The sequence below is a fragment of the Zingiber officinale genome, chromosome 4B (assembly GCF_018446385.1).
Source record: "Zingiber officinale cultivar Zhangliang chromosome 4B, Zo_v1.1, whole genome shotgun sequence".
NCBI lineage: Eukaryota > Viridiplantae > Streptophyta > Magnoliopsida > Zingiberales > Zingiberaceae > Zingiber > Zingiber officinale.
Genome location: NC_055993.1, coordinates 90,712,227 through 90,728,737, shown reverse-complemented (window position 1 = coordinate 90,728,737; position 16,511 = coordinate 90,712,227). Strand labels below are relative to the sequence as shown.

Sequence of the window (16,511 nt, the reverse complement as noted above, 5' to 3'; positions counted from 1 at the left end):
TCGGAGATGCTTCATAGCGTCACAGAAATAGAGTGTAACAGAGCAATTGTAGAAGAAATTGTTATCCGCAGCTCTAGAGGAAGGCTCTTTTTATAGGAGTGCTCCGGGCACCCGGATCCCTTCCGTGCGCTCAGACCGTGATGCCGGCCCAACCAATCAGCGTGCTCCACGTTTGCGACGAGATAGACTTTTGCCTTCTGGGCTCTCGGACCACCATTTTCCAGAAACTCATTTTCCTACAAGAAAATGTAATCCGAGGCAAAATAAAAATTATACTACCCTACAAAATAAAGTGTTAGCACAATTATAGTAAAAAGGGTAGTAATTAGATTATGTCTCACTGAGACCAGAATCTAGTCACGATCTCAATTTAGATTCCCGAAATGATTCTAAGTTGGATCGACGCCTACTGTTCCCTCGAACGAGGAACACGTCCTCACCAAGTCACTCCCCTCCAGTGACTTACCTTAACTTACTTGCCAGATATCCGGTCAGGTCGTCGACCTGTTTGGACTTCGTACCAGCTATTCGGTCAGTCCGTCGACCTAGCTGGGCTTCATGCCAGCTATCTGGTCGGCCCGTCGACCTAACTAGGTTTTGTGCCAACTATCTGGTCAGTCCGTCGATTTAGTTGGGTTTCGTGCCAGAGATCCGGTCAGCCCGTCAACCTATCTGGACTTCATACCAGTTATCTGGTCGACCCGTTGACTTAGCTGGATTTCTCCTGCACACTCAGTGAAAGTGTTAGATCACAACAAACCTAACTTAACCTTCTTTGTCATTCATCAAAACTTGAGTTAGACTGTTAATGCTAACCACACCAACATATAGTTGATCATCAAAACAGATTTCTTCCATTACTAGGGAATGACAGATTAATTTTAATTTAAATAAATTTTTTTAATAGTACAAGAAGAAGAATATGGACAGAGACGGAGCGTTGGGGAGGGGGGGGGGGGGCAGGTGGTGGCCACCGTCCCCTCAAATTTTGTCTAGAAGAGGGGTTTAGTACCTCAATTTGTTTAGAATAGAGGTTTAGTACTTAGTTGACCCCCTGCCCCTTCGAAGAGGGGGTTTACTATTTAGTTGACTCCGCCCCCTTTGATAAAATATCTAGCTCCGTCCTTGAATATGGAGAAAATATAATATAGAGAAAAAAAATTTGTGATACACGTTGTACCACACAATAGCTATTACACGTTATAGTAGATACTTGACTGCTACAATGTGGATCTCACGTTGTAGCAACTACTATTTGTAACAGCTACAACTTAAATCATAATATATTAAAATATATCAAACATGCGAATTATAATACTGACTAGAAATAATGTTAACAAGATAAATTTAAATGTTTATTCTTCATCACTAATGTGTTTAAAAGTTAAAATATCATGAAAGAGAAAGAGTTTAAGCCAAAAGACTTATAAATGCTATAACTTCAAATATCATGTCTACTCTTCATCAATAATTCATAAGGTAGAAGGATCAATATATAATCGACTAAATATTGTACAAAGAGAAAAATATATACCGGAGGAACGGCTTACGATCAAGAATGGAGAGGTGGGAGCGACAACGTCGACAATTTAGGGAGCAAATTGGCCCGTTTGAGAAGACGTTTGTGGTAGACGAGAAGAAGGGGCGTTGTCAACAGGAGCGAGAGAGATGGAAGATGGCAGTGAAGGAAGGAGTGAGAGTGTCTTAGAGAGAGAGTGACTGAGAGAGAGAAATTAGATTTGCGAAAGTATTTTGAAGGTTTTGGGTGGAAGATAGGAGGTGTGAGAAATTTTAAAAAAATTGAGCTTAGCATCACTCACGATAGTGCACGAGCAATTAGGCATGGTATAAACTGACCGACTGAATACAAATGAACTCTCCAAATGGGATAATGAGCCCAAATATGAGAAGGCCTTTCAAAGGGCCCAATTACACTCTTTCGATAAGCCTAATAAGCTGGCCCAGCTCGTCCAGTTTTGGAATTAAAAGGAAAAAGAAAAAGAAAAAGAGAAAGAGATCAATAACAAAGAATTATAAAAAGGTACACATGGCGAAACGCTTGCAAACGTGGCGAGGTCATTATCATTTGACGTATCATAAAAAGAGTAGCAGATTGTGTATTCGCGCTCCCGTCGACTTCTAGAATCCGAATTCCTGTCTCAGAGCAGAGCAGGGCAGAGCAGAAGTAACCCTAGAGCTCTTCTGCTCCAATTTCTCCGCCTTCTCATCGTTAGGTATACCCTACTTTGGTCGAATCCTTTCTGGAGGAGATGAGGTGGGAGGTGGTGCGTGCGGACGCGAGAGGGGGAGAGGCTTCCGACCGGAGGAGTGCGGAGGCGAACGCGGGCGCGATTTGTGGTCCTGGCGTCCGGTGGGGCCACAGCTGCAACGCCGTCCAGGGAGGGCGGTTCTTGTATGTCTTCGGCGGATACGGCCGCGACCGCTGCCAGACCAACGATGTCCACGTGTTCGACACCGGTGGGTGATGGCTGGCTTAAGGGTTGATTGTTGCCTGGAGCTCTCTCTCTGCTCTTTCTCCATTCTCTGCTTCTTTAGTCCTTTTCATACGCTTCTGATCTTGATGCTATAGTCGGATGCTTTGTGTCACTCGTTAACTGACTGTATTTTAGTTGGTGCTTACGACGACAATACTTGAGGACTAGGCAATTTTGTTTATCAGTTGTAGTTCAGTCAAATACGATTCTAGGGAGTTATAAGGTTCCATTCACTTTGTTTTGTTGACTTAGGGAGACTGATTGATTGTTATATGCCGCTTTATTTTGTTTGTTCCCTGTGTTTTGTTTCTTTTTGCTCTATCAGCATTTAAAATTCTATAAGTTATTCAGGGTTTAGTATATAAGAAGTAGCACTTGAATCAATAGTCAGGATTCAAGAATGGGGCGATTGTTATTTGCCAAATTTTATAGACAGAGCTAGAGCGTTTCATTTTTAAGTATTTATCTGTTCAACACTGTAGTTTCTTTTGCTGCTTTTTTTCTTTAAAATATGCAGGTAAAAAAAACATTGTATTGGGGGAAAAAAATCTTAATTACACGGTTGCTCACTTTCTGATGATTGTTATTAGATTTGTGTTTTACAGGTTCTTGTTATACCTTTTCTGATACATTCTCATCGTACCTTTTCCTCTTTTTTCATTTTTTATTAATTTTTTTTAAATGATAACTTGACATCTGTACATTGTTAACATCACAGTTAAACAATCATGGAGTAAACCCACATTGAAAGGTATTCCACCCTCACCAAGGGACAGCCACAGTTGTACTACTGTGGGCGATAAGTTGTTTGTCTTCGGGGGAACTGATGGAAAGAACCCGCTCAAGGATACACATATTTTGGATACATGTGAGCATACTAATTTATATGATACTTTGGATGCAAGTGCCATGATACATAATTTTCTTCATTAATCTTCATGCACAGTGAGGTGGTCATTGCTTCAGTGTGTTAAGATTAGTGTTTCCGGATCCTTAATTCCAATGAAACACATGCTGCATAAGTATCATTTGTCCTTCATAATTATTTTTAAACCTTATTATTGTTCATGCTACTAATAAGACTGTAATCCTTCAGTGATGTTCATTTTGTCATCTTGGTTATTTCCTTTTTCTGTAGCATCAAACACTTGGATTTTGCCAAATTTATATGGTGAGGGACCAGAGGCACGGGAAGGGCATAGTGCTGTATTTGTTGGCAAAAGGCTTTTCATCTTTGGTGGGTGTGGCAAATCTGAGACTAACGAAGAGAAGTATTATAATGATACTTACATATTGGATATAGGTATGAAGTTTACATGTTTCTTTTAAGGCTACTTTGAAATTATTTTTATCATCTTCTACTGTATGCTCGTTTCTGATTGATTTCACTGTAAACTGTAAAGTATAAGCACTGAATTGATTAAATCTCTTATGCATTCATTGCTTTTTATCTCCATATAGAAACAGTGTATAAGAATCACTTTATCTTATTAAGAGATGCTCATTCATGTTAGATTAGGTAGCTACTGGTCTTTCCATTTTTAAAGATGCTTCTTATGTGAAGCTTATAGCATATTTGTTTTCCATATTATTCCTGTCAACAAAGTCGAATCATCTTCACATGCTTTCAACACATTCAAGGTCACTAAATGTGCTAATAGTCAATATCTAAATTTTATTTAATTGTCTTTTTTGTCACTAGAGAAACTAAGTTGGGAACAAGCTGTAACTTCTGGCTCTCCGCCTTCTGCCCGTGATTGTCATAGTTGCTCATCATGGAAGAACCAAATCATAGTCCTTGGTGGCGAAGACTCTTCTGGTTGCTATTTGTCTGATGTTCACATATTAATTGTAGGTATATCGCCTGTAATGATGTTGCAAAGTCCAAGCTATCAAACCCAGAGATAAGTTCACCATTAGTGTTTTTTGGAATTAGCGATGTACTTATGTTACTATGATTGCATGACACAGTATTACCTAATGAACATTATGACATTGTTAACAATTTTTCTATAGTAAATTGTGTTGCTTTAACATGTCTGGCAGATCTATAATCTCAACAATGTTTGAATAGCAATATATGCTGATAGTTTCATCTAAAAAACTGAGCTTACATTTTTGGCTCTGTTAAAAATCACTTCATGTTACAAACATCCTGTAAAAGGTTAAATTTCAGCCTGGAGAAGCTTTTGTTGTATTGTCTGCTATATTGTGTATAAACTTTATCACTATTGTTCCTTTTCTGCATGTGGAAATAATGTCCTTCATTCTCTATGCACCTAATGGTGACACATTTTCACCTCGAGCAGACACACTTGTTTGGCAGCCAATGAAGACTTCTGGAAAGATCTTTCCACCACGCGCTGGGCATACAACTGTGCCACTTGGGAATGATTTATTTGTTTTTGGTGGTTTCAGTGATGCTAAAAACCTTTATGATGACCTTTATGTTCTAAACCTGGGTGAGTGAATTATTGAATTTATTCTTATTAACACACTGTGTTTAGGATAGCTAATCCTTCAAATTTATATTTTCTGCAGGTACTAAGAACGTTCATTTCTCTTTACTTGGATGTGGTTGAACTTTTAGATAAAATGACAGTTGGCATTATTTGGAAATAGTCTTAGATAACTTGTTAGGATACTGTTAGTTCATTCTGGTATTGCCCAATCATCAATATGGATCAATAGCGCGCAAACATGTCAGTGTGTTAACATGCTTTTCAAAATCTCGCGTCTTGAAATTTGTTGTGGGCAATGTATTATGTGAAAAAAGTCAGTTGCATTCTTATTTGTATTATCAAAATAGTTGAGGCCAAAGCATTTCAGTTTACAAGCTTATGGTTAGGGGCCATTTTATTTTTCTTCAAGCATCTACTTTTATATTATCTCCCTTTGCTTGAGATTATTTGAGAGGTTTGTCATATACTCTTTTTGAAGCTTATCTCATTTTGAAAGTTATGATTTCAATAGAAGGGAAGTTTTTCATTTGGTAATGGTCTCAGTTTGCATAACAACTTCCACTTTATTATAAGCATAGTGCCCTTGCCAACTAAGTCCTCAGCAGTTCAAACAATAATCCATTTCTGTCATTTGTCTATCTAAAAGGTGTAGCCATGCTAATATTACAAGGTCTAGCATAATTAAACACACTGGCTTTAAGATTATAACAAGCTGTATGAAGACTTGACTCTTATTGTTTTTGTAAATTCAAGTCTAAGCTTTTATTAGAAGAAATTTTCTTTTGGGTTGGACTAAACTTTCTTTTGGTGGATTCTAGAGAAACAGACTTGGAGCAAAGTTGTACCAGATAACCAAGGTCCCTGTGGCCGATTTTCTGTTGCTGGTGAATGCCTAGATTATAGTAAAGGCATTATTGCCTTCCTAGGTGGATGTAATGAATTTCTGGACGCACTTGATGATATGTATTACTTGCATACAGGTTTGATCAATATATATACATAATTTTGGCTGTTTTTTCCTCCCATCTCAAACAAGATTCCATATAGGATTTCTGCATCAGTGATTTCTTGGATTTCTTTTTATAATGCATTTGAAGCATTTCATTTCGATGTGCCTTATAAATGGAATTGAATTTAAAACTAGTAAATATACTATCTCGATGCAATTTTTTCCCCAAGTCATTTACTATTTGATTTCTTGTAATACCATTTATGCCAGTGAATGGGTTATATGATCAAAGACTGAAGAGGCCTTCCATAAGGAGAGAGTTGAGGAAAAGGTGTCAGCAAGAAGGTCTTCTCAGTCCACGAATACGAAAAGATGATAAATTACTGAAGCACCATGTAGAATATGATTTGTTGAACCATCCGCAAAAAACCAATTTGGCTGGTAGGACTTTGTATGTGATTTTCACACTGCTTTTAATTTTAACAGAATTTTCACTTGAAGCAATTTGTTTTGTGTTTTTCAACTAGCTGGTTGGAGAAAACATAATTCTTCACTGTGAGATATTGGTGTAGGAACCTTGGTGGATGTTTAACATCATTTAACTTTGCTCCTCCGTGGAGCCTTACATTTATCTCTGAATAATGCTGTAGCACTTAGCAATGGCAATTACTTGATCATCTTCTCCTCATACTTTAGGCACCTTAGAAAAAAGTAATGAATATAAGTTAACTGAATCCTGACATTAACTTTCTATTTGTATAATGAATATGGAGCAGAAAAGTTGTATATCAAGCTACAGTCTGATTGTATGACTAGATATTCATAAGTAAGGTACTTTTTTGCAACTATTGGTTGTTTACTTAGTATGCTGTCAGGTTACACTGTTTTCCTTCCAGTTAACAGTCTTGAAAAGTTGTTCTTAAAAGCTTGGAATCATGTACATGGATTAGTAATGTATGTTTCCTATTATCAGCTCAAATAATATCTCTTTAAAAAGCATGCTTCTAACTCAATAAGAGTTCCTTATGAGGCTTCACTATATCCTGGACCCAAAACAAAATATTGAAGTCAGTCAAAAGTTTGATGCTTTGTTTGTTAAAACTGCTTAACTTTTATTGAACTCCCACTCATGCATTTGCTGCTACCCAGGCAAAAAAGTATCTGATCAGATGTCAGCTGGAGAGGTCAAATTTGAAGCTAGAGTTATAAATGTAAACAGATTCGGATATGCAATTGAAACAACCATTGATGGAAAATTGCTCCACGGCATGCTGTTCTCCAGCACATCAAATATTAGCATAGATAATCATACTCATTACAAGAAGTACGAAATTGCTTTTTGGTCCAATTTTTAGAGCTCCAAATTAATCCTATTCTCTTTATTGGTGATTTTGTTATGCTTCTGACAGAAGAATGGTTGATGACAACGTGAGCAATCAGGCAAACTTGAACCAACCTACTGGTGCGACCAATATATCTGCTGAGAGAGAGAGAATATCAGATCCGGAGCAACCTGATAATCCTCATGCTGAAGGGCCAAAACTTTGCAGCCCATCTGTTGAAATTTTTGGTTCAAATTTGACCAATATAACTCCTTGTGGCAAGGTATATCAGTCAGTTTAGAATAGCATCATATCTATCCAATTTTAGTAATAAGATATTTACTGATAGTAGTGTAAAACTGATAGTCTACAAAAGTCATTTTTATGAAAACAAATTGTCATTTTTATAAACTGATCATCTACATGTATCCATTTTATGACCTAGTGTTTGCCTTGAAGAGTATCAGCTTCTTTCATAGGGGTCACCCCTATTGGTTTAATATGCATGAATGAGATTTTACTCTTCGATTGGTATCTTCTACTTTATGAATTATAAGGCTTATTACTGATTCAGTGGTGCTTTAATTTGTCACTCAATGACTGAATTACTCGTATATTGCTACTTTTCCCAACTATACTGTGCCTTGAGTGGAAGTTCTATTTGAATTTTGGTCGCCTTCATTTGATGCATGCATTTCCATATCCATAATCATGTTTATCCATCTTTGTTACAAATTTATTTACAAAATTTAAGGAATGGATCCAGTGTGTCGTGGATACTAACTATACCAATGGCACGAGTGCTTAATCATTTACATGATACAACAACTATTACATGATCTCAGTCATGGATGCTTAAAACTACAGTTCAAACATGATCTAGAGCACTCAGCACGAGCCCAACATCACATCATTTGGTTATATACTTGAAATATATGTAAATCAAACTAACACTATGTACAATTGACAATCTTCATATGCAAAGGCTAGAGTTTAACTTGTCTTAACCTATTTACAAATTAATTGTTTTTTTATGTCAATACTGTAATGATATGAAAATATTTTAACACTTTCTTATTTACACTCCATCCCGAAACAATAGTATTCAATGTTACATTGTTAGTCCTTATTTTCCTGCTGTTTTATGTATATCTTAGGTTTTGATGAGATACATGTCTAGGTGTTTTTTAGATTATGGTGTATACTGAATAGAACTTCTTGATTTGGACTTTGGAATTTATGATTGGTTTTTCAAAAGAGTTTTGGTTCTTGAACCTGATCGGTAATATGGTTGCTCTCACTATTTCTCATTAATCCATTAGATTGTCAGATCAAAGCTTCAATTTCTACAAAAACAGTTGTTCTATGTTTTAAGATGAAACTAAACTTTATTATCCATAGGCCCCCGGTAATGTAGATCAGGATTCCAGAGCACCTGGAGACAAGAATAATGAGGTCTCAGATAGCCAAAAGATTCCGGTTGATCTATCTGAGAATAGGTCTTTGCCAGCCGAAGCAGATGCGACATTACTGAATGACGGTAAGACATTTTTTTAGGTTTCTGTCTGTTCTTTAAACCGTTCTTAATTTATCACTGCAAAACGTACTCATTTACATCTCAGATAGTCAGCCACAATGACAATGACAATGACATTATTTTTGAAGTCCATATGCATCATCTGAAATTGCTAAGTTTTACTTTTTCCATACTGTCAGGAAGCAAACAAGGGAGTTGAAGTTGCAAGTATATCGGCTACCAATGTAGACATAGGATCTGAACGCAGAGTCTTTAACAACTTCGCTAGGAGTGTAAAATGTGCAGCATTCTTGCAAGAAAATCTTCAGGCTTCTGATGAAAAGCATCACATACATGATCGCTCTTGATTCTCAAGTCCAAATTTGAAGGGATGTCTTTATCAGCATTGCTGCAACAGAATGGTAGATCTTAGAGTCATCCTTAATCTCATCACTTGTAGTCGAGGGACTTTTTCTTTCTTCATTGCAAGCCCTATCTGGCATTTGAACGAGTATTGCCTCAAGATGCCTTATCGCATGCACATGGTAAGGATGCTCGGCAACGAAGCATGTAACACACATTCTTGTTTGTATGATAGGTGAGGCGACTCCTTGTACTGTCGAACATCCAAGGTTTGTAGCAATTGATCTGGTCCTGTTGTTCAGGTTCTGAAATAATGAACTTAACTGTAGCTAGTTGTCTCATTGTATTCATCGTATTCATTCTAATTTTGCCGTGTGACTTTGTGGTCACGGTAACCTGTGGAAACTCTCTTGTAAGTGTAATAATGCATCCAATGCAATGATGTAGCTAGGATCTTTAACTGCGCTAGGATCTTCAACTGCCTTGGGCTATTATTGTTCTATGACTGTGTTTTCTACAATTTACTACTTCTCGATGCGTCTAAAGACAAACAAAAGAAAATTCTTTTTGAATTTGGGCTCAATATATAAAGTCTAAAAATTATTAGGCAGTTAGATTTGAACTGAATATATATTTGATCCTGTTCGAGCGCCGAGTCGACGGACGCTGGAGACGTGACATGTTCCGTTATCTCTGATTGATGGTGTAGCTCTCTGATGAACCTGCAAAGAAATTGAGCCGGGAGGAGTTTTACGGTAACGGCCCTCCGACGCTCAAGTCAGGCAACGAGAGAGGCAGCGTAATGTGGCTACAGTAGAGAGTTGCGCATACCTCCGTCGATGTCTGGTAGTCCTTATATAGGACCTCGGGGAGGCACGGGCACCTTTCTCGATGCGTGCACGCTTCCCCAAACATACCTTAACGAGCCTGTGTCAGAAAAGTATCTCTGGCACTATTCCGCAATTGTCCGAGCATATCCCGGATGTGACGGTGGAAGCTTCCACCATATGATCCTATGTACGGCTCGACCGCCAACTCTGCTGCTTGTCGGCGGCAGGTGTCTCGAGGATGATGTTATCCCCTGTCTCCCTTGTCCTTTTGCATTCCCTGTCTGTTCCAGGGCCGAGCGGGTCGGCCGCTCGGCAGGCGTATTACTTCTGTCGTCGGTTGTGGGTATCGGTCCGACCGGGAGAACTCCCGGCCGTATGCTCGGATGAGATTGCCCCTGCCTCTGTTGCCTGGTGCCCCGGCCGAATGGACATTCCGCTCGGCCTTGAAATCTTTTTACCTTGGAGCATCGGAAACCCGACCTCTAGTCGGGTTGTCTTTCATTCGTCTCGGGGGATTCATGGCCGGTTGGCCCGCTTCGTCTAGTCGATCGGCCTGCTTCGCCCGGTCGGCCTAGACTCAGGGTTGAATCTTTCGACCTTTGACCTCTACGTGTCGTTGACCTTCCGCCAACGAGGGTCCCCCGTCCTTATCACCGGATCAATATTATTCGGCTGTTGTGTTACACTGGGCTAGAGCTAGGTAAAGCCCAGCCCTGGCTATGCCATTGATCCAATGTGATTTGATTTTTCTTTGAAATCTTGGATTGACGGGAGCAGTGCACCGATTATTTTCATGCAAAGTGCTCTCGGTCTCTGACCAAAGGGCTTGAATCCTAACGACTTTAGTAGAATTTGATGGATGCCTCAAGGTATAGTACAGATGGTGAGCGCATGATATCTTTGGTGTAATGGTCAGGAGTCGATTTTCAAAAATTGATGATCATATTTTTGGTATAATGGTCAGGAGTTAATTTTTAAGAATTAATGATCTGAAATTTATTTTACCATGTGTTTGATGTTTGTGTATTTACATATATCTCTTTTCATATATGTGGGATTTTAATGTAGTGAATTTATATTGTTTTAGTAGCATTTGATGGACGACTGAATTATTTTTATTATTATTCTGCTGTTTTTTTACTTTCATATCAAAATACTAATTAAACGTACAAGAGCAGTCTTAAGTCTTAACCCAAGCAGAATGAAGCACCTTTCATCCTCGCCGTCTATTGTATCCATCGACGGACATCAACGACCCAAGAAGGGCCCACGGTCAAGATGCCACCTTGAAATATTTATCCACCGAATGCCATCAGCCCCGGTTAGGGTTTTGGGGAAGGCTCGAGAGAGGAGAGAAGAGGAGCAGTCTCAAGATCCTTCCGAGAAGGGTATCTGATTTCCCTAAACCTTGAATCTAATCTCTTCGTGCGATTCGTTTGTTTCTTATCCTGATTGATAGTTACCGCTCCTCGATCTGCGGTATTGTCTTTTTATTTTTATTTTATTTTCTATTGTTTATGATTCTAGTTGTTTGCAATTTTAGGTTTATTTACTCTTGTTGTTTCACTCTAAAGTGTAAAGAATGTGATGCTTGTCCTTTATCTTTAGGCGTTTACATACTAAAGTTGAGGTTTTGAGTTTGCTATGGTTGTAGCTAGGGCGTTTTAGTCATCGAGGTGTTTGGATCGGAAGAATTTGCAATGTTTAACCCTCTACTCTGATTCTCATATGTCTCGTTGAATTTCAAACTTTTAGAAACATGAAAGATAAACATGAATGCACTTCTGATTCTGTGTTAAGAATTACTTGTGCTTTTGCAATAATAATGAAGTTATCTCAGGCGTTTGCTAAATATCATCATAATTATTAAGGCATGTTAGTCTCAACTTTTGGAGATAAGCTACGTGGATCTTATGCTTCCATCAATCTTTATGCAATGCTATAGTTTGTCCACAGTACTTTATTTTGATTATTTGTTTCTAACTTTACAGTTGAAGAATTTGTTTCTGCTTTCATGTTCATATCATTCCCAGGTCTCTAAAATGGCTTTAGCGAATAAAATCGGAAATCTTTTAAAGAAATCTGTGACTTCCAGTCCATCATTGTTTCAAGCAATACGGTGCATGTCATCTTCCAAACTTTTTGTTGGAGGTTTGTTAGATACTTTTCAATATATTTTTGGCCATGCTGCTGGGGAATTGTGCAGCTTCTGATGTTTTTTTGCACTTTACAGGACTTTCATATGGAACTGATGATGTGAGTTTACAAGAAGCATTTACAAATTATGGTGAAGTAATTGAAGGTAAGTTGTGATTTCATTTCTGATTTATAATAAAATTTGAACTAAATGTTTATGAATTCGCGTATATGGTTTTGCAGCTAGAGTCATCATGGACAGGGAAACAGGCAGATCTAGAGGTTTTGGATTTGTGACCTTTACATCCAGCGAAGAGGCTGCTGCTGCCATCAGTAGCATGGATGGGAAGGTGCATATGCTATGTTGTTTCTGTTTGTTTACTTAAGGTTATTGTCCGAATGAAGCAGAACCTAGATGTTGTCACATAAGAAGTTTTAAATTTAAAATAAAAAATGTTATATGAAGCTGCAAGAAGTTATGTAATTTGTATGGCAATCTTTTGTTTATGAAGATGAGGTATGAATATGCAGAAAATCACACTGCTGGGCACTAAAGAATGATGCGTCATTGCATTCAATTTTTAGAATTAATCCGGCATACTAACACCAGATGCGTGTTGATATCTAATTGCACATTTACACATGCTACTATTATTTGGTAGGTTTGATATGACATCTCATTTTTTCCATATTAGGAACTAATCCTTTATCACCCATTTTAAGCTTTCTAAGTGTCACCCAAAGCAATGTTTACATCAGTGCAACTCTAGTGGCTATATACTTTGTTAATTTATCAGAATCCGAACTGAGAATTTATAAGTTAAACATCCTACTGGTTTGGGAAAGAAGTACGGTCCGTACTTCCGCACCGTACTGCTACATAGTGTTTCAAATGAAGTGTTCTCACCAAATTGCAAATAACAAGTGGATAGAGGCATTATAATTGTAGCTACTGATAGTAGGCTATCCTTCTAGTTGTGTTTCATAAATATGTGATTGAAGATGATTAGATTGGGAGGAAACTCTATCTGTATTTGAACAAATACATGCATGATAACAATCATTTTAAAAGAAAATCATCAATTAGAATATGCTTTGTTATTTTTAGAATTACACATAATGTTATATGATATGTTCTAATATCAATGATAATTATTACTATATCAGGATCTTCATGGAAGGATAGTTAGGGTAAACTATGCAAATGAACGAACTGGTGGATTTCGTGGTGGTTACGGCGGTGGTGGGTATGGCGGTGGTGGAGGTGGCTATGGTGGAGGTGGCTATGGTGGTGGTGGGTATGGTGGTGGTGGGGGCTATGGTGGAGGCGGAGGCTATGGAGGTGGTGGTGCAAATACTTACAGCGGAGGTAATTACAATACTAGGACAGGTGCTGCTGGTGCTGATGGATATGGTAGTGGTAGCTATGGTGGTCGCAGCTACGAAGGTAGTGGTAGGGGATATGATCAAACCAATACTGGCGCTAACTATGGCGTTGCTGGGGGTGGCGGTGGCATTGACAATTACCAAATTGATGACAGTGATGGTTACGGAGGATCATATGGTGGTAGCAATGCTGGCAACTATAGCAGTGGTGCCAGCAACTTCGGCAAGAGTGCACCCATGGGATTCAACAGCAACAAGTTCAGCAGTGACCTGACCTCTGATAATGGTGGCTATAGAGTCAACAACAATGAGGACGAATTATTGAAGAACAAATTCAAAGAAGATGATGACAACGATGATGACAACGAACGGGATGAGAATGACTTGTTAAAGAACAAATTCAAAGATGACAATGCTGACGACGACAACGATGACGTATTGGAGGACAAATTCAAAGATTATGATAATGATGATGATGACAATGACAAACTGGATGACTATGCCAAACGAGGGTAGTGTATGAACATGTGATCTAAGCAATTACCAGCATTGTCCATCATGTCAGCGTAAATCTGTGGACCTTGGTACTTGGCCAGATTGTTTGTATGCAGATCTCTATTACTATTTTGATATTACTGTTAGAACAAAATTGGAGATTGCATTGAGCTTTTTCCATGCATATAATGCTAGATGCTACAAACTGTTTCACTACTTTTGTTCACTGAGATGCGTTGGCTAGCATTCTGTGTGCGAAATTTTCTTATTCTAGAAGATAGAGCATATATGTGTTTGCTGCTTATAATCTCAGCTACCTTTTATTCGGTCATCCAAACATTGCATATAATTATGTTGTTTAGGCATGAAAGAACTTTATTTCTTTTGGTCTCCATTTGATTTAATTATGGTTGTAAAGTAGACAAGAACCTGCAATGATTTAAGTTTACAGCACCAACAATTCCCCTACTTGCAATATTCCACACCAATAACTCCAAACTATTAGCTCAGTTTCACATCGCACAATTGCTAAGTAGGATCCTGCAGTGCAATTTTGTTAGAACACCAATTTAAAGGGGTGTTTAGTCTCAGCATCATCAATATAATCGCCTTTTTGGGGGGCAAACGTTTGGTGAGTTTCCTCTTAAAGTTTTGAAGGATTAAGACATCGTTCCTGTCCAAGTTTGAATCTCAACGTTCCTTGGAACACCTGAAAGTAAGACGACTGAGGTACACTCTCAGGTGAAATAGCAATTATATCAGTCAAATATATTGCACGATAGCATCATCTTCCTCGGATTAAGCGCCGTCGCACAGGATGTTCAGCGTTCTCCTCTGTAAATAGATTTTCAGGAACAACTTTTGAAGTTGAAGGTGATGTTAGTGAAGCAGAAAATGAGACGTGCACAGCAAAATCAAGGATCGCCTTTGCTGGGTTACCATAATTGATAATTACATGGGCGGTTACTTTAATATGTTTTAGGATCAATTTTTAATAGTGTAAAATATCTTATTAAATATCTAATTTATGTAAAATTCACTATATTAGGACAAAATACTTCCATAATTTATCTACTTGCATTTAATCTGAGGGTGGGGTGGGGTGGGGTGATGATACTAGACTATATGGAATAAGTGTTATCACCTTTCGCTCTAACAATATATCGTCTTTGCCCCATAGATTGATGTAATTGGTATTTATATGAGTGTTTGCTCCCAGGGTTCTTTCTGTTGGTGCAATCAATCTCCAGGATTTCGATATTTGATAATGTACCAAGCTTGGTCAATTTGACCAAGGGTTAATCCAAATAAGATTTGATGTTTGGAAGAGAGAATTCTAGTTAGGACTAGATGACTAGCAAGGGTAAGTCTTAACCGCATGTTAGGTAGGTGAGAAGCTATTAAGTGACTAGTCCTAACTGGAAGTTAGGTAAGGGTAAGCCCTAACCAGAGATTAGGCAGGTCAAAATTCTACTGATGATGAGTCCTAACGGGAGGTTAGGTAAGATGAATTCCTGGTGAGTGAAGTAGAGAGCTAGGTCTAGTGAGTGAAGTTAGGTGTTGGATGTTCGGGTGAGTGAAGCCAGATGTGTCTTAATGAGTGAAGCTAGGTGACGAAAATCTTAGCAAGTGAAACTAGACAGTGGAAAATCCTAGAGGAGGTAACCCTAGGTAATGAAAAGTGTTGGAGTAATAAACTCCAAGCATGTGTGACCGACCGGACCATCAAATCTTGAATATTGCTAACACTACTTTACGTTAATATTTTACATTTATTATACTAACATGGTATTGTAGGAAAGTCTTAGTTGATCAGGTCGATCAAACACTAAGCAAGATGAGAGGAAGTCCAAACAGGTCAGGAGGATCAGATGTTTGGCAGGTAAAGTCAGGTAAACTACAGGAGGAGAGAGATCCAATGAAGATAAATCCCAATGGGGCTTTAGACGCTGGACCAACTTAGATCTATTTTGGAAATCTAAGTTGAGAGAAAGACTAGATTCTGGTCGTATTAGACAGGGTCTAATTTATAAATTTTATTATACTAACTCTGTTCTATAGGTATTCTTTGTTATTTTGAACTAACATATTTTGTAGGAGTTAGGACAAAAAATAAGTGTAGGATGAATAGTATTCGAGACGTCTCTTTTTAATGGAAGGCAACCTGGATGAATAGTGTTGGAGGCGCCTCCATGCAGATAAACTTCATGGATGAAGTTTTGGGCATTAGAGGCGTCTCGAATTGATTGGAGGCGCCTTAGATGAGACTGGATACACTTCAGATGGATTAGAGGCAATCCTCTTGGGGTTGGATTAGCACCCTTGGAGGCGCCCTGGGTTATTGGAGGTGCCTTCAATATAGTATAAAAGAAGCATTCGACCAACTCCTTCAAGATAACTTTACTACTAGCTTCCAAGTTGATTTAACCGTACTGTCTTCGTGCTACTGCTCTGCTGTGATTCTACTACGCTCAACTGCTACAGTCAAAGTGACACCGACCTCGATTTTTGAACTACAACTACTACTAGTGTCGGTAAAAGTGTATTTTTGATAATT

At 38.4% G+C, this 16,511-nt stretch overlaps 2 protein-coding genes across 4 annotated transcripts; both read left to right on the top strand.

The window, feature by feature from the left end:
• The first annotated feature begins 2,123 nt into the window (after window positions 1–2,123).
• LOC121975482 (RING finger protein B-like) lies at window positions 2,124–9,570 on the top strand. 3 transcript variants are annotated; one of them, XM_042527165.1, is made up of 11 exons: window positions 2,124–2,478; window positions 3,214–3,363; window positions 3,634–3,798; window positions 4,198–4,350; window positions 4,805–4,957; window positions 5,776–5,937; window positions 6,177–6,347; window positions 7,056–7,230; window positions 7,319–7,511; window positions 8,630–8,768; window positions 8,945–9,570. In XM_042527165.1, exons 1-11 carry the CDS (start codon window positions 2,271–2,273, stop codon window positions 8,962–8,964), a joined length of 1,689 nt encoding a protein of 562 aa, XP_042383099.1. In that variant the 5' UTR covers window positions 2,124–2,270; the 3' UTR covers window positions 8,965–9,570. The 3 variants fall into 3 exon arrangements, with proteins under 3 accessions (XP_042383099.1, XP_042383098.1, XP_042383100.1); XM_042527164.1 differs by having other exon boundaries at window positions 2,125–2,478; window positions 7,316–7,511; XM_042527166.1 differs by lacking the exon at window positions 4,198–4,350 and having other exon boundaries at window positions 2,125–2,478; window positions 7,316–7,511.
• Window positions 9,571–11,214: 1,644 nt separating this feature from the next.
• On the top strand, window positions 11,215–14,170 carry LOC121975480 (glycine-rich RNA-binding protein 3, mitochondrial-like). The gene is made up of 5 exons (XM_042527163.1): window positions 11,215–11,325; window positions 11,971–12,088; window positions 12,171–12,239; window positions 12,317–12,423; window positions 13,241–14,170. Exons 2-5 carry the CDS (start codon window positions 11,980–11,982, stop codon window positions 13,973–13,975), a joined length of 1,020 nt encoding a protein of 339 aa, XP_042383097.1. The 5' UTR covers window positions 11,215–11,325; window positions 11,971–11,979; the 3' UTR covers window positions 13,976–14,170.
• The last annotated feature ends 2,341 nt before the right edge of the window (window positions 14,171–16,511 follow it).